The sequence below is a fragment of the Anolis carolinensis genome, chromosome 3 (assembly GCF_035594765.1).
Source record: "Anolis carolinensis isolate JA03-04 chromosome 3, rAnoCar3.1.pri, whole genome shotgun sequence".
Classification (NCBI taxonomy): domain Eukaryota; kingdom Metazoa; phylum Chordata; class Lepidosauria; order Squamata; family Dactyloidae; genus Anolis; species Anolis carolinensis.
In genome coordinates, this window is record NC_085843.1 from 43,475,273 (window position 1) to 43,497,672 (window position 22,400).

General features: G+C 37.9%; 2 protein-coding genes across 4 annotated transcripts in view; one reads left to right on the forward strand and one right to left on the reverse strand.

The window, feature by feature from the left end:
* Nucleotides 1–19,898, reverse strand: part of tomm70 (translocase of outer mitochondrial membrane 70) — a 54,929-nt gene extending 35,031 nt beyond the window's left edge. Inside the window, exons 1-3 of one of the 3 annotated variants that reach the window (XM_062974801.1) lie at nt 19,755–19,898; nt 18,490–18,676; nt 18,260–18,371 (exon numbers count right to left, since the gene is read on the reverse strand). In XM_062974801.1, coding sequence (XP_062830871.1) covers nt 18,260–18,313 — 54 coding nt within the window. In that variant the 5' untranslated portion in view covers nt 18,314–18,371; nt 18,490–18,676; nt 19,755–19,898. The remainder of the gene's footprint in view (nt 1–18,259; nt 18,372–18,489; nt 18,677–19,754) is intronic. The other 2 variants (XM_062974802.1, XM_062974804.1) reach the window with 2 other exon arrangements.
* Nucleotides 347–14,019, forward strand: lnp1 (leukemia NUP98 fusion partner 1). The gene is made up of 3 exons (XM_003219181.4): nt 347–698; nt 7,323–7,583; nt 12,471–14,019. Exons 1-3 carry the CDS (start codon nt 564–566, stop codon nt 12,621–12,623), a joined length of 549 nt encoding a protein of 182 aa, XP_003219229.1. The 5' UTR covers nt 347–563; the 3' UTR covers nt 12,624–14,019.
* Nucleotides 19,899–22,400: the final 2,502 nt, after the last annotated feature.

Sequence of the window (22,400 nt, forward strand, 5' to 3'; positions counted from 1 at the left end):
GTGATGATGCTTGGCTTTTCCCGGGAGAGCCTGTTTTGTACAGGTGGAATGTGGATTGTAAATATTGAAAGATGGAAAAGGGACAAAAGTTATTTGTTTCCTCAAGCCAGTTAAGATCCATACTGTGCTCATTCCTAAACATGGTCAATACATCAATTCTGCTTCCCTAAATTACAAGCTGGATGCAAATCACAGCCTGAGCCTCCCAGGCATGTTACTGTGGACAACTCTCCATTGGTATTGACAGCTGGTGCACTCAGTGCATGAAGAAGACAACCCAGTTCTCTTGCCACCCTGCAGGGTGTGTGACATTGGGGCATATCTGTAATGGAAAGGTTAGAAGCAAGTCACAATTTTTAAATAGATTACTAGGGGTCAGTTTGGACATATATAGACAAGACCGGGGTGACATCGGACAAGTATTTTTGTTGAGTTGATTTCATGTGTGCTATAAGGTTTTCTTTTTCAAAGGGGCAGTTTTGAAACTCTAGCTGTGTTTCTTCATCATTAAGTGGTTCTCTAATTCAGCAGTGCTGTTTCACGTACATATTTCCCGTCTGTACATGGACTATGAAGAGGACGATGATATCTCCTTTGCAAGATGGATGAGCAGTTTCTGGGGACACAATGTGTCGGACGAAAAAGAGCAAGAGAGTAGAGCACACAGGAAACAGCAGGAAAGGAGAGCTTCTCTTCCGGTAAGACTGTGAGTGGAAGAACGCGAAGAAACACTTTTTAAAATGGACCGTGTGTGTGTGTGTGTGTGTGTGTGTGTGTGTGTGTGTAATGAGAACAAGTCATATAAATTATGAATTCGTAAAATCTAGGTACCTGATGAAGTGGAGGAGAGTCGATAAAAGCTTGTGTTGAAATGTATCGGTCCCAAAGGTGCTGCTACCGTGTTTCCCCAAAAATAAGACAGTATCTTATATTATTTTTTACTCCCAAAGATGCGCTAGGTCTTATTTTCAGGGGATGTCTTATTTTTCTATGAAGAAGAATTCATATTCATTGTTGAACAAAAAAAAGAACATTTATTCTATACTGTACAGTAGTTGTCATCACAAACCAACATAACTAAACCAGACAAACTGTGACTCCTGTCAAGAATTTCTTGTTACTACCATTATTTACATATACAACTGGTATGTAAGCCGCCCCGAGTCCCTCTGGGGAAATGGAAGCGGGATATAAAAATAAAATTATTATTATTATTATTATTATTATTATTATTATTTTATTGTATGACACAGCAAACAAGATAGATATGCTGGATTTCGTATCACAAAATCACAAGTCGTACACTTCCCAAGTGTCTAGGACTGTGTGATGTATTATTATTATTATTATTATTATTATTATTATTATTATTATTATTATTATTAATATTAATATTATTATTATTATGTACATTTACCAACCCTGCATGCTATGGTGTTTTGTTTGATTGGCGTCGGGCATGCTTCCAAACAAAAACTTTGCTAGGTCTTACTTTTGGGGGAGGCCTTATATTTAGCAATTCAGCAAAACCTCTACTAGGTCTTATTTTTTGGGGATGTCTTATTTTCGGGGAAACAGGGTATTTCCTATTTCCACCCTTCTCCCCTTTCCTTCTTATGCTGAAACAGACTAACACAGCAATCCCCTTGAGGAGAAAAATAAAACCTGTGGTGACATGCATCATGTTTATGACTTGAACTTTGGAAGGGGAGGTAAATAACAAAATGTATAAACTATGGATGCCTCCCACTGAGGCTTTTACACTTCATTTCAATTGCCTTATTCATGGATCAAGTCTGTTAAGGAAATAACAGAAAGGTTGTGTAATGACTATTGACTGTGAACAGTATGAACTCTTATGTCTGGAACAGTCTAAACAAATTCCACCACTGGTAGCAATATACAGTATATTTATTTATTTGCAATATATTGCACGCATATAATTTATTGTGTTGCCTCCAATTTTTGAACATGCCCATTGCACCCGGCTATTGGTTATTGATTATCGGTTGTTGTTGAGTTTATGCTTTTATGCTTTTCATATGTTTTTTATGTATTAATTCATTGTAATTGAATTTATCTTATGTTGTTGTATGTTATTGTTGAATTACTGGGCTTGGTTCCCATGTAACCACCCCGAGTCCATTCGGGGAGATGGGGAGCGATATAAGAATAAAGTTATTATTTATTTATTTTTGCAATTTCTATCCCGCCTTTCCCCAATTAAGGGCCCAAGGTAGCTAATAGCATTAATAAAATAAAACAATACAAACATTATAAACAATACATAATGAAACCGAATATTCTACAGTGCTGACGAACATTAAAACCTGAATAATAAAACTATAAAATCCTAACATCAAGAGTTCCTAGAAGCCCTCCGTGGGACAATGTCTAATTACAATAGAGCCAATCAGCCAAAAGCTTTCTTGAAAAAGTATGTTTTAAGACTAGTATATACTCATGTATAAATCCTGAAAATTTAGTTCAAGAATTGACCCAAAAACACTTGGTTGACTTATTTATGGATAAATGTAAGTACTAAACCCTAACCTTTATCCTCTTCTTTGAGGAGAATGGCAAAAGTTATTCCCGGGACAACCTAAAAGAAACACTGACCCCTTGTACTCTCTCCACTATGATGTGGTTCCTGGTCTTTTTGAATGCCTGGGTGGGGAAATGGCAGCAGTGGTATTGTTTTCCTTAGTTTCATCCTTTACATCCTTTGTTGCATGCCCCTAAGTTTAACCCACAACTTATCCATAGGTCATAACAACATTCATAATTTGGGCCTCCAAACCTGCCCTTGACTTACACATGAGGTTGACTTATAAACAAGTATATATGATAATAACCTTTCAGAATTGTAAATAATAACTGATATAGTGCAGATTTCATATAGCTTCAGTATGACAGGTGTTCAGGCTTAAATGAAGAAAATGCCTTTATCATTTTACAACCTTAAACTACCTTTGCACAGCAAAAGAAATATTGGAATGCTTGATTTATCTATGAATCTGAATTGTGGTAAAGCAAGGGTTAAGACAACATTAACTGTGAAGCGATACACTACCTTGAATATATATCTAACAAAGGGACATGGTTAATTACTGAATTTTAGGAGTTTATTTAATTTAAGGTGCATTTATAAAAGAGGGTTGTGAGGTGATATACAGGATGGGATGGACACTTTAGAAATTCCCCATCTCACACTGCAGATTCCACATTGCTCTCGAGCATCTCTGTGATCAGATCCCAATTCTTTAAATAATTTTGTTCTTTGTTGTGTGCTTCAAGTCATTTTTTTTACTTGTGATGACCATGAGGTGGACCTTATTAATTGACTCCTATAAAATGATTAAGGAAGATTATAGTTAGAAGAAACAGTTTGGATCCTATCATAACTCTGTAATCCTGGGAAGCATAGAAACCCCCCATTATGCATAGGAAGAATGTGCAAAATTATGGCCAGTTCATATTAATATATTGAAGGAGCAAATGTTGTGGAATTGAATACATTTCAAAATTACCTTTAACATGATGCAGGATTTTAAAAATTCCGATACTGTTGCCAGCTTGGCAAATTTTAGGGCAATTATAGCAAAAGATTTTAAAAGTAGTGAGCAATTAGATTTTTAAAATGCATACACGGTTGTGCAGCGGGTTAAACCGCTGTGCTGCTAAACTTGCTGATTGAAAGGCCAGCATTTTGAATCTGGGGAGCGGGGTGAGCTCCCACTGTTAGCCCCAGCGGGAAGGTAACGGCACTCCATACAGCCATGTCGGCCACATGACCTTGGAGGCGTCTATGGACAACGCTGGCTCTTCGGCTTAAAAATGAAGATGAGCACCAAGCCCCAGAGTCAGACATGACTAGACTTAATGTCAGGGGAAAACCTTTACCTTTTACTACCATAACCTAAATACAGTTGCAAATTCCCAAGGACAACAGAGTAAATCAGTGGGCTCTACATTCATGTTGACTTACCATGAAACAATTGATTCAGTTGGTCTACTCAACTGAAATTATCAGCTAGGTTTACGCCAGTTTATATAATGAGCTATTAAAGGGCATTGGAAAATAGTTACTTTAGAAATCCCAGGTGTCCCATATAGCATTAGTTCCCCTTATAACAGAGTAGTATAACTGCTCAATGCAGGGTTGGATAAAGGCAGCTCTCCAGATGTTGCTGGGCTGTATCTCCTGGCATTTCTCACCACTTCCTGTGTTGGTGATGGATGACAGAAATTACAATACGTATGTCTGCTGAGAATTCCTGCTGAGTTCAATGGGACTTTCTCCCCAATAAGGATTAGGATTAGGATTGCAGTCCTAAAGAAAAGAATGATGTGACCATTCTTATTCTGAATTTATATATAGATTCAGGTATAAATATGGATTCATTATTCTTTCTTTTTGGGAGAATAATGGAGCTGCTTTGAGTCTCCTCACAGAGAGGAAAAAGTGGGGTATAAATAGTAATAATAATAATAATAATAATAATAATAATAATAATAACAACAACAACAACAATAATAATAATAGAAGCATTTTGCAGTCTAACAGCATCCAGAGAGGCATACCTCTTATGTTGAGAGTATTTGAAAATTTCCTCATCCTCTACAAGAAATATGTCACAACTCACCTGAAATACCTGTTTTAAAATTGTTTAAACTGCTGATACATCACCTTTGGAGACCTTTGTGAGAATTTTGCTTTTGTAGGGAAACGTTTTATTTTTCATACAAAATACAGACATAAACATGTCTTTCAAACAGATAAGGGTGCTTGAAATGGATAAACACCTGGTAGGTGATGAAATTCTTCATAATTGCATTCAAGAATGAAATTAGCAAAGGTTTACATTATTATTCTGGATTTGGACGTTTCGTTTAACTGATACTCATTCCCAAATGCACTCTCCATGATTTGTCTAATCCCTTTTAAAGGTCACCCCATGATAGTGAATAATGCTAAAAGCCTTTAATGGGATCAATAAAACAGCAAGCAGAAGACAAACATAAGCTTTTAAGACCTGGATTATACTGTAATACAGAAGTGGACAGGGGTGCCTCTCAGCATATCATTGGACTGCAGTTTCCATGATCGCTGATCATTGCCTAGATTGGGTAGCTGTAATCCAGTAGCATAGGGAGGGCAAGGTTGCCCATTCCTGCTCTAAAGACTAAATGAACATTTCCTCCTGAATCTGTGTTTCCCAGGGTTCCTTACACAGGGGACTGGCGGATATTTTTTTCTCCAATGCCAGGGATCAGGACTAAATTGGGCAGAGTAGTTTCTTTCCTTCCCCATGGAAACATGCAGGGACCACCAGCCAATGGCTCAGAAACTGTCTCCAGACCAGGGATCACCACTTCGGATAGCAGCTGTCCTAGATGTATAGGTTTCACCTTCAATCCCCTACTTCCCATTCTTTTTATAGTCACAGATAATGTAATGTATAGCACTGTTCTACATGTGTGGTCTAATATTTATCACTATCATTCTCTTTTACAACCCCGAAAAGTCTATTTTTAATCTCAGTTAATTTTATTTAACTCTTACTTGATCCACTTGTTAATGTCTTATTGTACTTTGCATCAGTTTTCAAAGGAACACTTCTCACTGTATCAGACGGCTGTCAAATTATTAGAGGCCTTTCAAATTCCACACTTATCCTATTTATTTTTTCCAAATAAAGGACACATGCACATTCTTGCATATATTTTCCAGTAATTAGAGTCTAATTTTGATTATTAGAATACAGATTTAGATGTAGGAATGTGTTGTACTTTAGCAACAGTGCATGTATTGGAAACAATATATTATGTATTTTACACTATATTCTACACAATAAAACTCAAGAAATACCTATTTAAAGAAAATATTAATTTTAGACACACACATTTTTTTAAAAAAAAATCATTGTCATTAACGTTATCAGAACCAGAGCTTGCAAGTTACTTTCTCTACTCTCTCCCTTTCACTCTCTTTCTTTTAAAACTTCCTCAAATCCATCTGCCAGGTTGGCCAGTGGGAATTGTACCCCTGAACGTTATTGCCAGAATCCATCAATACTTTTAGTAGGGTTGCCAAAACGAAAACTGGATAGGGCTCAAGTACTTCTCATAGTGTGTAGAAAACAGAAATTCAGCAAGTGTTGCTTATCCAGTTTTCATCCTGGCAACCATAATAATAGTGGCAGGAAATAGAATCCTGCATAAGACAAACCAGCACCAGATCCAGTTCTGGGTAAATATGCCGCTGGTCACATTGAGCTGAAATTGATACCTCCTTAGAGAGCAAGAATCTCCATTTTCATAAGTCTAGAAGAAAGGCTAGTAACCATATTCCTGGTTACTGGCTCTTGAGGTTTGCTTTGATACATTTTAATTATGTTTTATACCCTGCTATTTTAATTTGTTTAATTAGTCTGTTATATGTTACTATGTTTTTAACTGTATTTTAGTTGGTAATCTTGCTGCATGCTTTGGGCTTGGTCCCGCATGTAAGCCGCCCCAAGTCCCTTTGGGAAAATGATGGTGGGGTATAAAAATAAATTTATTATTATTATGATTATTATTATTAGTGAATGACTTGTGTTTGTCAAAAATACTCTTCTATATACATAAGAAAGGGAAACATAAAATGGTGAATAAAACCTAAAATAAAAATAGTGACTAAAAACAATTCAATTAATTTTAAAATGCTAATGTTAAAAGAAGAATGTATGTTAGGTTGCATTCTGTATTAAAAGTAATGCATTTTGACACAGGAAAAAGGATTGTTAAAGTTGTTTTAGATAGATGGATTTATAGATAGACAGATTTTTCTTTCATGCCAGGAACGACTTGAGAAACTGCAAGTTGCTTCTGGTATGAGAAAATTGCAAGGACGTTGCCTGGGGATGCCCAGATGTTTTGATGTTTTACCAACCTTGTGGGAGGTTTCTCTCATATCCCTGCATGGAGCTGTTGCTGATAGAGGGATCTCATCCATGCTCTCCCCAGGTTGGATTTGGACCAGCAACTTAATCCTAATCAGCAACCCAATCTTCAAGTCAGCCGGCACAAGGGTTTAACCTACTGAACCACTGAGAGCTCCAGAATTTTAGAATTTTAGGGGTTATATAGTGCAAGCCAAATATCCAAATGCTCTCAAAATATGTACTTTAAAAGTACACATTTAACTTTACATCGCAGGTGGAACATATCATAAAGAAAGCTATGAATAATCCTTTATATTGTAATACGTTTATGTAGAAAAGGTATTTAAATTTTCCACTGAATTAACATTTTAAATTCCCCCCCCCCCCCCACAGGCGAAGCTTTCTGCCATCCACATGACAAAATTCCATGGTTCTACCAAGATCCCATCTTCAGGCCATCTGAAGTGTGGCAAAGAATTGCGAAAAGACCAAGATACAAATTGCCATTGCCACACAAAAGCATGCAGAAAGTCCTCAAGTGGCAGTTCTCCACAAGTGGCAAGTGGACCAAACAGTAGATCCAACTCCATTCAGGAGTTTTCAGAATCTTTTGAAAGGCAACTGCATTTCAAAAACAAGCGCTCCGTTTCTTTGGTAGGTAACATTCATTTTTCAGTAGCATGAAAACCTTGAAAAACCCATGTGCACTGTGTGCTTTGTATATGGCAATCTATTTAAATCTCATAATAAATTATTTATTCTGACAAGGGAGACTAATGGAAGGGATTTAACTGCTTTGAGCAATTTATTTCTGTTCTTCCTTTATTTATATTGGAAATGGATGTTTATTCAGTTATTTTATTCAGATCTGTATATATACTGCCATTCCTATACCAGCTCAATAACAAGTCTAAAACAACCAATCGGATAGCATAGCCACTCATAGGCATTACAGTGGCAACCAACTGCTAACAAATACAGAAGTAAACTAATGGGAATAGTAGGGCTGCTATTCCATCAAAACATAACATTACTAGAAAGAAATAGCAAAGCTTTGGAACAAGTATTGATTAAAGTGAAGAAAGAAAATACAAACAAGGTTGCACTTGAAAGTTAAGAAAAAGTTTGATAAATCAATTATGGTCACTAAGAAAAATAGTGACTATAATGGATTTACAAAACTTTCAAGTGTATTATAAAGACATCAAGGTGGTGAAAGATTTTTTATACCTTGGCTCAGTCATAAACCAAAATGAAAGTTGTATGAAAAAAAAATCAGAATTGGGGAAGGAGGTGTGAAGGAGGAAGGAACATCAATAATTTAAGATATACAGGTGACACAATAAAGCTAGCAGGAAATAACAAAGACTTAGAATGTCTGTAGAAAGTCAAGGAAGAAAGTGCAAAGGAGGGTTCCCATTAAACATTAAGAAAACAAACATGTTGACCACAGATTATTTATATAACTGTAAATTAGATGATGAAGACAATGAAGTGAAAAAGGATTGTCCATGCTTTAACTCAATCATACATCAGAATGGAAAGTGAACTCAAGAAATGAAGAGATGACTAGGACTTGGAAGGACAAACGATTCTCAAGTATGGAGCTATATAATCGAATACTGAAGACAGGGTCATCCATGCCATAGTATTTCTAACTTCTGTGTATGGTTGTGAAGGTTGCATAGTGAAGAAAGCTGAAAGGAAGAAAATCAATTCATTTGAAATGTGTTGTTGGAAGAAAATTAACTGGATACCATGAATGCCCCCAAAAATGACAAGTGGGCTCAAGGGTAACGCAAATCTGAATACACATTAGAAACTAAAGTAAGTTATCATATTCTGAGTATATCATGAAATGATGTGATTGATTTGAAAAGACAATAATGTTAGGTAATGTTGAAGACTACAGGAAAAGAGGAAGATCACATTACAGATGGATAGATTACATCAAGGAAGCTAGAGTACTGAGTTTGCAAGACTGTAGCCAGGTTGTTAGTAATAGGGTACCTTGAAGGTCTCTCATTCAGAGGACTGACATACATTGAGGCTAGTTTGACGGTGATTAATAACAAATTGCTTCAACTGTGAGGCAGTTTTCTATTGGTATTGACTGGGCACAGCCTTACCTCGGGGCATCGACAGTGTGAGGTTGAAAAAACAGGATTTTCTTTCCATCAGAGCAATTTAGACTGGAGTATGCCAATATGATGTGGTGGTTTGAGCACTGGACTATGGCCCCTTCTACGCTGGTGGTAATCTAGATTATCTGCTTTGAACTAGATTATATGATAGTGTAGACTCATATAATCCAGTTCAAAGTAGATAATGTGGATTATCTGCTTTGATAATCTGGATTATATGACAGTGTAGAGGGGGCCTATGACTGCAGACCAGGGTTTAAATCTCTGCTCAGCCATGGAAAGCCATCAGTCTCTCAGCCTCAGAGAAAGGCAAATGTAAAGCTCTTCTGAACAAATCCTACCATTCCATTCCTATACCAGTTCAGTAACAAAAGTGTAAAGCAACCAGCGATACTATGAACATCTAATAAAACAAATACATAATCAGCAACACCGTCTTTGCCCCAATCTTCTCCCAAAAAGGAGATTGGGGTTCAACCTGAACAATATGGAGCAGATGAGGTAGTAGGGGAAATGCAACTCAAAATAGGTAAAGTAGTCCAGGAATACCTGGCTACTCTAAATGAATTCAAGTCTCCAGGACCAGATGAACTACATCCAAGAGTATTGCAGGAACTAGCAGAAGTAATTTCAGAACCACTGGCAATAATCTTTGAGAATTCTTGGGAGAACAGGAGAAGTCCCAGCAGATTGGAGAAAGGCAAATGTTGTCCCTATATTCATTGATGGGAAAAAGAGGGCCCAAACAATTACCATCCAGAAAACCTACACACACAGATAGATACCTTCATAAAAAACTCCAGCCATCACCCAAGTAAAAAAAGGAGCACAATCAAAGCCCTGACAGACCGTGCACAAAAAATCTGCGAACCTCACCTCCTCCAAGGGGAACTAAACCACCTAAACTGGGCTCTACAGGCCAATGGATACTCCACCACAGACATTAGAAGAGCTGCAAGGCCAAGAACAAGCCATGAGAGTAAAGACAAAGATCCACCCAGAGGAAAGGTGTTCTTACCATACATCAAGGGAACCACTGACCGCATAGGCAAACTGATGAAGAAGCACAACCTACAAACTATCTACAGACCCACAAAGAAAATCCAACAAATGCTACAGTCAGCGAAGGACAAGAGGGATCCTCTCTCCTCTGCAGGAGTCTACTGGATACCATGCAGCTGTGGACAAGTATACATAGGGACCACCAAACGCAGCGCCCAAACAAGAGTCAAAGAACATGAAAGGCACTGCAGACTAATTCAACCAGAGAAATCAGCCATATCAGAGCACTTGATGAACCAGCCTGGACACAGTATATTATTTGAGAACACAGAAATGCTGGACCACTCCAACAACTATCATGTCAGACTACCCAGAGAAGCCATTGAAATCCACAAGCATGTGGACAACTTCAACAGAAAGGAAGAAACCATGAAAATGAACAAAATCTGGCTACCAGTATTAAAAATCTCTAAAATCAAAACAGTAGATGGGAACCAACACTCTGAGGGCAGAGGACAGTTAATGACTGAACAAAGGATGCCCCCAGGCAAGAGACAAAACCTTTCCAATGCTAATTAGGGTGATTAACTGAAACATTAATACAGCCTTCCCAGTGACAAAGGACTCTTGCCACACCCTGGACTCTCCACAGATATATATTCTTTCCTTTCCTTACTTAGTTTATCCATACCTCACAACTTCTGAGGATGCCTGCCATAGATGTGGGCGAAACGTCAAGAGAGAATACTTCTGGAACATGGCCACACAGCCCGAAACACATACAACAACCCTGTGATCCCGGCTATGAAAGCCTTCGACAACAAATTACCATCCAGTCAGCCTGACATCAATACCAGGAAAGATTATGGAGCAGATCATTAAGGAGGCAGTCTGCAATTGCTTAGAAAGGAATGCTGTGATGACTACAAGTCAGCATAGATTTCTCAAAAATAAGTTATGCCAGACTAATCTCATCTCTTTTTTCAATAGTTACAAGCTTGGTAGTTCAGGGAATGCTGTGCATGCAGCATATCTTGATTTCAGTAAGGCCTTCAACAATGTACCCCATGACCTTCTTGCAAACAAACTAGTCAAATGCTACTATTAAGTGGATCTGTAAATGGTTAAGCGACTGAACCCAAAGAGTTCTCACCAATGGTTCCATTTCATCCTGGAAAGAAGTGACTAGTGGAGTGCTGCAGGGTTTGGTCCTTGGCCCAGTACTGCTCAACATCTTTATTAATGACTTAGATGAAGGTTTAGCGGGCATGCTGCTCAAGTTTGCAGAAGACAACAAATCAGGAGGGTTAGCTAATACTCCAGAGAACAGGATCAAAATTCAAAATGATCTTAACAAATTAGAGAGCTGGCCAAAACTAACAAAGTGAATTTCAACAAGAACAAATGTAAGATCCCTCACTTAGGCAGAAAAAACAAAATGCAAAGATACAGAATGGGGGGCGCCTGGCTTGACAACAGTCCATGTGAGAAAGATCTTGGAGTCTTTGTGGACAATAAGTTGAACATGAGGTAACTGTGTGATGCAGCAGCTTAAAAAGCCAATGAGGTTTTGGACTTCATCAAAAAGGAGTATAGTCTCTAGATCGAGGAAAATCATGGTACCCCTTTAATCTGCTTTGGTTAAACATCACCTGGAATACTGTATCCAGTTCTGGGCACCACAGTTTAAAAGAGAGATTGACAAGCTGGAAGATGTCCAGAGGAGGGCAACTAAAATGATCAAAGGTCTAGAGACCATGCCCTATGAGGAGCATCTTAAAAAACTGGGTATGTTTAGCCTGCAGAAGAGAAAGTTGAGAGGAGACATAATAGCCATGTATAAATATGTGAAAGGGTATCATAAGGAAGAGGGAACAGGCTTGTTTTCTGCTGCCCTGGAAACTGGAACTCGGAGAAATGAGTTTGAATTACAGGAGAAGATATTCCACCTGAATGTTGGAAAGAACTTCCTGACTCTAAGAGCTGTTCAGCAATGAAACTCTCTGCCTTGAAGTGTGGTGGAAGCTCCTTCCTTGGAAGATTTTAGAGGCTGGATAGCCATCTGTCAGGGGTACTTTGTGCTTTTCCGACAGGGGGTTGGACTAGATGGCCCATGTGGTCTCTTAAAATGCTATAGTTCTATTAAATCTTGCCAAGAAAATCCAGTTATAAGGGCTACTTTAGGTTTGCCATATGCCAGAAATGCGTTGAAGTCATCTAAAAGCAGCCTACCCACTTGCTCTGATGTAAAGGAAGCCTATTGTCTGGCTGGATTTTTCTTTCGTTCCATTAGACTGGTAATCCTTACCCCTTTTCTTGAACTAATATTTGACTGTTGTCCTTTATAGATCATGGTAGCACTTTTGCTTAATGGTCACAATCATTTTTCTTTCAGGAACCTGAAGGGATGAAAGAGAGGCGGGAAAGGGAAAAACTGCGAATTCCCAAGAGCAGATCTCATAAGAAAACATCAGAAAAGAAGGAACCAAAGATGGAGCAAGAGGCAAGAAAATGTTCCATGGAGCTCTCAGCTGAAAAATGTAGTTAATAATTCCCATAACATACACACAAAATGTGGAAACACGTTTCTATATATTATCATAGACTGAGTTTTTATAAAAGAAACTCAGAGTGTAAAATAGAATCTGACATTTAGTTTGTATTCTTTAGACTTGCCAGTATGTATTAAAATAGGACAGATCTTACATGTCAAAATTAAATTTATTTGTCTTGTTTTGAACTATGTAGACTGGATTGTTAGCTTTTTCTTCATTACAGATGAAGCATTAGTTTTGAATCAAGTCAACATGTCCTTTTAAGCTCTTTTTTGTGGCCACTGATCTCAACCACCAAATTGGCTGCTGAAACAATAGAATAGATCATTCCTAGGTTCTAGACAACCTGAGAGGTTCTCCACATGACTGCTTCTTAACCTGATTTGGGTACCTGCCTGATTTGGGTCTTTCCTCCCCAATTTGCTGGGAATTGACACTATATCTGTACCCACTGACTTTCTTTTCAGAAAACTTGCTCCCAACTAGTAGCTAACAGCTTGCAGTACCGTGAACCTCATGGTGTAGAGGAGAGGAATACCCTGGCATCACAGGGAGTGAGCAAATTGCAGTGATCACTGAGAAAGCAGCAAATTTGGCAGTGGTACTTTCTCTGTGGATTCTGTAGATCCCATGCAGATCCCCAACCAAAGGGACTTTACAGCTAAATATACCAATTCACTATGAGATAGGTATGGACAAAAAATGTAAAGCCATATGAAAATAACACTTGGTACAGTTGACTGAAGTAGAAAAACATAAAGACAAAATTACAGATGTATAGATCTCCAGGAGCAACCCTCCCAAGAAGCAGAGCCCACCTGGTATTATTCTCAGTCAAGGGAGCAGCCAAAGGATCCTGGGCCACAATCAAGAAGGCCACAATCTTGAGTATGAATGACTTGAATTAGGCTAAACTTTGGCCCTCCAGGTGTTTTGGACTGCAACTCCCAAAAATCCCAGCCAGGGCCGAAGTTTGTCCATGCCTGAATTAGGCTATTAATAAGGGGTCTCTTAGAGATCCCTCCTGCATAAGGTTGCCATAAGTTCAAGACAACATGACAGTAATAAATAATATTATGAGGGCTATCCAGAAAGTAGGTTACGTTTTGGATTTTAAAAAGTATAGGATAAATCATTTACCATATGCAGCTGAAAGACACATTCCAAGACTACAATCTCATTTATTCCCCATTGAAATTTAGGCACGTTTCATATAGATAAATGAGTTTGAAAAGTACTGCCCCAGTAAATTTTCCGCCTCTCTCCTTTGTTTCCAACAATGGGGGCGTGGCTGGCAGTGCAGCGTTTTGGCTACGCTGCAGGAAGGGGGAAGAGCTGAAGACACAAGTGGGGAATTTACTGGAGCAGTACTTTTCAAACTCATTTATCTATATGAAACGTGCCTAAATTTCAATGGGGAATAAATGAGATTGTAGTCTTGGAATGTGTCTTTCAGCTGCATATGGTAAATGATTTATCCTATACTTTGTCCTTTTTAAAATCCAAAATGTAACTTACTTTCTGGATAGCCCTCGTAAAAATGGAAGCCAAATTAAGGCTCAGAGGTAGGTTCAAGAATGAAACAAAATAATCAATATTTTCTGCCTTAATCCTGGTGCACTAGAATGTTAAAGAAATAACTGAACTGACTGAATTGTGGGCCATTTTTTTAACCCCAATGTGAATTCCAGTGTATTTAAGGTTAGGGTGAGAATTTTGGTTGTGATTGGGGTTTAATGTGCATTTTCTCATACATCTTGACTGCTGTGAGAAATGTAGTGGTTCCCCAACTTAGTGACAATGAGAGTTGTGTTACATCTGCTTCACTGCCTTATGGGTCATTTTAAAAAAGGAGGAGAATGTTTGGTCTCTTTACACTAAATGCTTTCTATTTTAAAAAAAAGACGCACATGGCACATAGGAGAAATTGTTTACATTACATTACATGTCTACTTTGTCTTGGATTCTGCAGTAGAAAATGATGCTTAGAGACAGAAACGTCCCATTCTGATGTATAAGGGTTAAACTGCATAATCCAAGTGATCTTTATATTATCCCAGATACAACAACATAGTAGGATGTGCAAATAGCCACTTAGGCATACAATTTTTGTGTTATTTGGAATTATTATTATTATTATTATTATTATTATTATTATTATTATTATTATTATATACATCATGTCAAACCACAGTTAGTACACATAAGATAATTTCCCAGAATATCTGTACAAATAAATTTATGTCCTACAAAAAGGGTCCCACAAATGCAATGGTCCAAGAGATATAGCATGGTGTAGTCATTTGCATGTTGGACTAGACTCTAGGAGACCAGATTTCTAATCCCTGCTCAGCCATGAATACTCACTGGTTGACTCTCTCTCAGAACTAGAAGCAATGGCAAAAGCAAATCTCTGGATAAATCTTGCCAAGAAAATAGTATGATAGAGTCACCATAAGTCGAAGTCAGCTTATGATTGTACATAACAACAATGTAAAAACATTTTTATATCACTGGCATGCTTCCATTATTTCATTTTCCTTTATTGTGACATATTTTGATGCTCTTCCCTGCACATTTCCACAACTACCTTTCTACCTTGTTTATAATAGTTTCAATTTCCCAACATGACATAGCATCTTGTCTTTCAAAAATCCAAATATATTTCCAGGGTTTGTTATGGTGACAGTAGATCAGCCAGTAATCTTTAAACGTGAATCTACCATCACAGCCATTTCTCCTACATCCACTTCCCAACAGCTGTTTAAAACCCAACTTTAACTTTATCTAGAAGCAATCCATGGAAATGAATGGGACTTATACAGCCTTCAAGATGTTATTGGACTTTAACTCCTAGCATCCATTACCTGGCTAGGGTTGCTCAGACTTGTAGCTCAACCAAATCTAGGACCCTTCCAGACAGGCCCTATATCCCAGGATCTGATCCCAGGTTTTCTGCTTGAAACTGGATTATATGAGTCTGCACTGCCAGGTAATCTGGGGTAAACAGAAAACCTGGGATTACATCCTAGGATATAGAGCCTGTCTGGAAGGGCCCCTAGAGAGCTGCACAATCCCTACATTGCTTTATTTATCACTAGATTGAATGGCAAAGTCCCCATATATATCTCCCCTCAGCACTTTGCCCACTATTAATGCTTTTGCTTCCACAGATTGCAATGAAAGGTACACCATTTAATTTGTAAACAAGAATTGTCAAATAATCATATGAAAGATGGAACACTAGTAATTTTACAGAAGAGAATAGCTGTTTGGATGTCCAGTTATGGTTCTTTATTTCCAGCCTCAGTTTTGTCACTTTTATTTCATTACAAGACTAATCATGAATTGTGTATACTTTGCATGTTTGTTATTATGTTGATTGTGAATGCTAATAAATGTGGTAAAATGGTTAGCACAATATTTCCCATTCAAAATACTATACTGTAATGTTAATAAATTTTATTTTAAATTATTTGTGCTGTGTCCAAATTAAAAATTCAATGTATGATGAAAAAATCAAGAGCCAGTGTAGTGAAATGGTTTGAGTTTTGGACCACTCCAGGAACCTGCGTTTGAATCTCTGCTCAGCCATGGAAACCCACTGAGCAAATCGCAATGGGATTGCTAGAAGCTGAAGTTGAATACACATAACAACAACAGGATATTTCCTTGCAACCGCATAATAAATAAAGGCGAAGGTTTTCAGAAGTATTTGCTAGTTACATTCTTTGTAAGACTTGCTGTCTGGAATGGGATTTCCTTCCAGATTAGAATGCATACCAGTTTTTCTAAGAAAAAGTCTATGGTATTTGGATTTACTTTTGAGTTAATAGGCATAAGATTGTGCTTTAACTGAGGGGCAGAACAATCTAAAGTAAGCAAAGTCATCAATCCACTCCTGCATTGCTCCAACTGCAGACTGATGTAAGTAATGGGTTCAAATCAGGATCACCCTGGACAAAAGAAGTGGTTTTATTTCCCATTGGACTGAAAGCTCGTTCCCCACCTCCAAATCATGAAAGTAAAGAACAATTAAGAGTCATCAAGCACAATAAAACTTTGGAGCCATTAGGAGATTGATTGCCATCTCTTAATTGCCACAAATAGGCTGATTTGGAGGAGTTACAGCTAGGAAAAGAATAATTATATTTGCTCTTCTTGTGTACTATAGAGTGAACCTTGTACATACATATGGTTAAAAGGGGGAAACATATGGAGCCATATACTGCATATTTAATCTAATTTAAGTTTGACTCTGGCTGAAGTGCAAGTATGTGAGTAAGTCAACAGGGAACTTAAAAGTCTGGTTGAGATCAAAAGTTTAATGCAGCGGGTGCACAGCTTACAGCCCGTGGGCCGCATGTGGCCCCACAAAGGATTTTGGGTGACCCACAAAGCTGATTTTGCCTGCAATCTTCCCCATCCTCGGAGACAGGCGGGCAACACCGGGTGCAAGGCCATCAATGTAAGGCTTCAATGCTAGGCTCCTCCAGTGGAGGATGGGTTGACATGAGAAGCATGGGCTGGGCTGGCTCTTCCTCAATGCTGGGCAGCAGGTGGGTAGAACCAGCATGCTGCCCTTCTGTGGAATTCCTTGCAACCCCAACAGTAGCTGCTGTAGCGGGGCTGTAGCCGAGGGGGGGGGGGGGGTGTTAAGGGTTCAACCCCCCCCCCCCCCAAATTTCAGGTTTAAAAAAACCCTGGTTTACTTATGAATTTTAACCGGTTAAGCAAATCTCCATGAATGTCCACTGAAGTTTATCTGTCTTGAGTATCTACTGAAGTTTATCGATGGAGCCTGGTTTCTAAATTATTTTGCGTTATGGAACTACCCTTCATGATTTATTTATTTGCCTCATTTATACCCCACTTTTCTCACTCCAAAGGGGATTCAAGGCGGCTTACACATATTTATTTATTTATTCGCTTAAAAAAATTCAAACTGCTCCTCAATTTTTTTTTCTGGCTACGGCCCTGGCTGTAGCCACCTTCTCCTTCAGTTCTTCCCGCCTTGCCTCCTTTGCTTACCCAGAGCCCAGTGAAGGGTACACGAAGCAGAAGCCGCTACTATGGCAGCAAGGAGCCATGGCACTCCGGCCCCAAGCACAGCCTCTGCAAAGCAAAGCCATTTGGGTATAGATAGTGCTGGAGAGCCATGCCCTTATTGCTTCAGTCTTGCAGAATTTGGCAGTGAGAAAGAAGCTGGTATGGCTCTCCAAACCTCACCAAGATTCTGTTTTGGTCGGCCAAGGAACTGTCAATGAGGTGTTCACAAGCTGTCAAAGAGTCTCATTGACTCCATCTACGCTACCATATAATGCAGTCCCAGAATGTGGATTAACTGCATTGAACTGTATTATATGACAATGTAGACTCATATAATCCAGTTCAATGCAGTTCAGTTTGCATTATATGGCAATATAGATGGGGCCTCTGTTTCATAAGGGGATTGATCCTGCCTATGTTTTTAAATAAATAGGGAAGCCCTTGCACAGCTTGAGACAATTATTTTCTTTGCAGTTCACAAAACTTTCAGCCAACATGGTTTTGTCAAGTCCAGATATCTAGGAAATGTAACTGAAAAGTAAACTTTTCCAAGACCTTGTAAGAGGATCTCTGTACTCACATTAGAGTTCTTGTGCTCTTCAGGAGTAAATGGACAGGATAAGAAAGAAATCATTTGTGGAAAGATGAAATGCTAATCTATTTGGTCACGTCTTCTCAAGCAGACACTATTTCTAGATGGAGATCATGAAAGAACAATATTGTATTTTAAAGGTACTGTCAGTCTATCTCCAGCAACAATTTGTTTCATAAGGTAATCCCTTCTTTAAAAGATATATTTTTATTACTTACCTGGGGCTCGAGCCTGAATACGTGCTGCTTAGTAGATCTATCCATTATTTATAGGAAAGGAGTACTTTGGTGCTTTGTGTTCGTAGTACTACAGATGTAGGAAAAATTTAGATTTCGGTCCACCACCATTCGCTGAAAATCTTTATCACCCTGTGCTTATTGTTCATGGTGGCCTTCCTCTTATGGGCTAGGAACAAACAGTGTAATAGTTTAATAAAAACAGAAAAGTAAAACATGCTTACTTAGAAGATGACTCACTCCTGAATATATCATAATAAGCAAGTGCAGTCACTAAAATATTGTTTTAGAATGAAACTAAGTCTACAAAATGTACGTGCCTCATGTGATAGGGTCTAGGACCCTTTCACACTGAATTATTGAGGTATGATTCCACTTCGACTGTCATGACAGCATCTTTTGGAATCCTGTGATTTTCAATTTAGGGAAAGGGTATTGAGATCTCTCAGTCCAAGAGCTCTAATGCTTTCTCAAACTATGGCCCCATTTATACTGCCATATAATCCAGTTTCTGAATCAAGATTATCTGCTTTGAACTGAATTATATGGGAGTGTAGACTCATAGAATACAAATTCAAAGTAGATAATCTGGATTCAGAAACTGGATTACAGGCAAGTTACAAATATCCAATTTACAAATGATTCATGGTTAAGAATTGAGGTGAGACAACAGGAAGAGAGAAATCTACCACTAGGAAAATAAATTCACTCTTGGAAGAGTTATCATTGGGGGAAAGGTGTCTCAACTGAAGCTTTATCACCCATCCTTATTTCCACAACAAGCCATTTTTTCCTAAATCTTCTGAACAGGGGCACAAAAAGCAATACAACCACCCTCTGGGGTGTTAACCCTTCCCTATGCTATCCAAGGATGTGTGTGTGTGTGTGTGCGCGCGCGTGCTGGTGTTACACTTAAAAATGTACCTGTTACAACTTACATACATATAAATATTCAACTTAAGAACAAACTTACAGAACCTATTTTGTCCATAACTTGGGGAATGCCTGTATATGGCTGTGGAGATCCAGATGAAACCCAGAATACTATAGCAAGCAGTTAAAGTAGAATCACGGTGCTATTATTGTGCAGTGTGAAGGGGCATCTAATGTTTGTAAGGTCTGCTGTTCTGATGTTAATATGAACTTTACAGCAGATATTATGTTTCCTAATATTACTATCTCTGCCAATGTCTCCCCTAACTCCATGCCAGATGTAGAATGTAGCCAATCAAAACAGGTCACAGTACCTTGTCCCTAAAACGGTTATTGTCTGAAGTCTGCTTTCTCTATCAGCCATCCTGATTGTTAACTTTAGACGATGAAACAAATAAGAAGTTGAACTAATCAGGCTGTTGTCACTTATGTGAGTGATGAAGCTCATAGGAGCTCACATCAGCCAAATTATTACATCACTAATGATGTCATCAGACAGGGAACTTATCTTGAGATGGCTTTTAAATTTAAAAGTACATTCAGTGCTAAGGTGATAAAATAAGAGTAACTTTTCCTCTTGATGTATATATTTCATGCATATAGTAATTTATGTATCATATGGAAAAAAGGTACAAGAAAAATGTATGCTAACTAGATGTACTGTGATACACTAGACGTATTGCAAAATACAGTGGATTCTCAGGCCCTTTCTACACAGCCATATCATCCAGATTATCAAAACTGATAATCCATATTATCTACTTTGAACTGGATTATATGAGTCTACACTGCCATATAATCCAGTTCAAAGCAGATAATCTGAATTTTATATGGCAGTGTAGAAGAGGCCTCAGTTAACCAGCACCCATAAGGATTGGTAGATACTGGATAAATTTCCGGTTGCTTAAGAGTTACTATTAAAATAGTCTTAACAGACTAGACCATACTATAAACTTTACATTGACTTGATATTGATATTTAAATATAGTAATTAAAAGTAAATAAAGACAAACTCAATGTAACACAGTTTTATTGTGTTATAAATTGGCTTTTTAAAATTTAAAGTATTATGTCCTTGATTTTTTTTTTGACAGTTGCTTGAGAGGTCTGGCTGCCTGCGTTTCAGTTCACCGAGAGTCTATTATTGTATATTGTTCATAGGGCACTAATTTCAAGATAAACACAGTCATTTGATGCAGTTAATATATTGTATACACGATGGAATCTATCAAATGACTGCAGATTGTATTATTACAGGCTGAGCATCCTTTATCTGGAATTCTAAAATCTTAAATGTTCCAAAATCCAAAACTGTCCACATGACTACCTGAGATAGCCACACCTTTGTTTTTTGTTGATTCAATGTACACAAAGTTTGTTTAATGCACAAAATTATTTTGAAGTATTATATAAAATTACTTAGAGGCTATGTGTATAAGGTGTACACAAAATACAAATGAATTTTGTGTTTAGACTTGTCTTCTAACTCCAACGTACCTTATCATGTACATATATGGAGATAGAGGTATTCAAAAATTTGGAATAATCTGAAACCCAAAACACTTAGAGTTTGGAGTACAGTTGCTGCTAGGTCCTCCTGAAGCTAAGCATTTCAGATATTAAGTTTTTAAATGCAACGTTGCCACTTCATGTTATTTTAGTCCCCTTATTTAATGTATGTACATGTTATTAGTATTAATATTTTAACATACATTTTCCACATACAAGTCACAACGGTGGCATATGATGAATCTTACCAAACAGGAAATGAGTCAAACTGAACAAGAATAATAGCATAACATTGTTATTGAGCCACCACATTCCCCTCCCAAATTAATTTGGACTTTTGGAAGACTTCACATGAAGTTATTTGATTTTCTTTATAGTTCTTTATATTTTATTCCTCGATAAGGTTTTAGTTGTATTAAACTCTTATTCTGTTTAAATTCATATTACGTGATTATGTCTGTTAGGATTGGTTTTCTTTTTGTTAATTTCAATTTGATATTAAGTTTATAGTAATGGCTGTTCCATTTTGTGTGATGTGTCATGCTTTGATGTAATTTGTCATTAGTCTATTTGTTGGCATTGGATGTTTGCCATACATGCTGGAAACCGCCCTGAGTCCCTCTAGGGAGATAAGGCAGTCTATAAATATTGTTATTATTATTATTTTATTATGACACAGCAAACAAGATAGAAATGCTGGATTTTGTATCACAAAATCACAAGTCGAACACTTCCCAAGTGTCTAGGACTGTGTGATGTATTTTCAGATGATGCGCACAGATCCCAGTAGGGTGGCCTTTTGCAGTTGGCAGATCGTAATTTTGTCAATGTCTACTGTTTCCAAATGCCGGCTGAGATCTTTTGGCACGACACCCAATGTGCCGATCACCACCAGGAAAACCTGCACTGGTTTTTGCCAGAGTCTTTGAAGTTCAATCTTGAGGTCCTGATAGCGGCTGAGTTTTTCCTGTTGTTTTTCATCAATGCGACTGTCACCTGGGATGGCAACATCAATGATCCAAACCTTTTTCTTTTTCACAACTGTGATGTCTGGTGTGTTGTGTTCCAGAACTTTGTCAGTCTGGATTTGGAAGTCCCACAGTATCTTTGTGTGCTCATTTTCCAATACTTTTGCAGGTTTGTGATCCCACCAATTCTTTGCTGCTGGGAGGTGGTACTTGAGGCATAAGTTCCAATGAATCATTTGGGCCACATAGTTATGCCTCTGTTTGTAGTCTGTCTGTGCAATTTTCTTACAGCAGCTGAGGATATGATCAATGGTTTCGTCGGTTTCCTTGCATTATTATTGCATTATTATTATTATTATTATTATTATTATTATTATTATTATTATTATTTCTTAACCCTTTTCCACTCTATAAAAGTTTCACTATTCTGGAACAGCTGAAAGCTTCAGACTGAACTAGCAGCAACTGTACCCCAAACCCTAA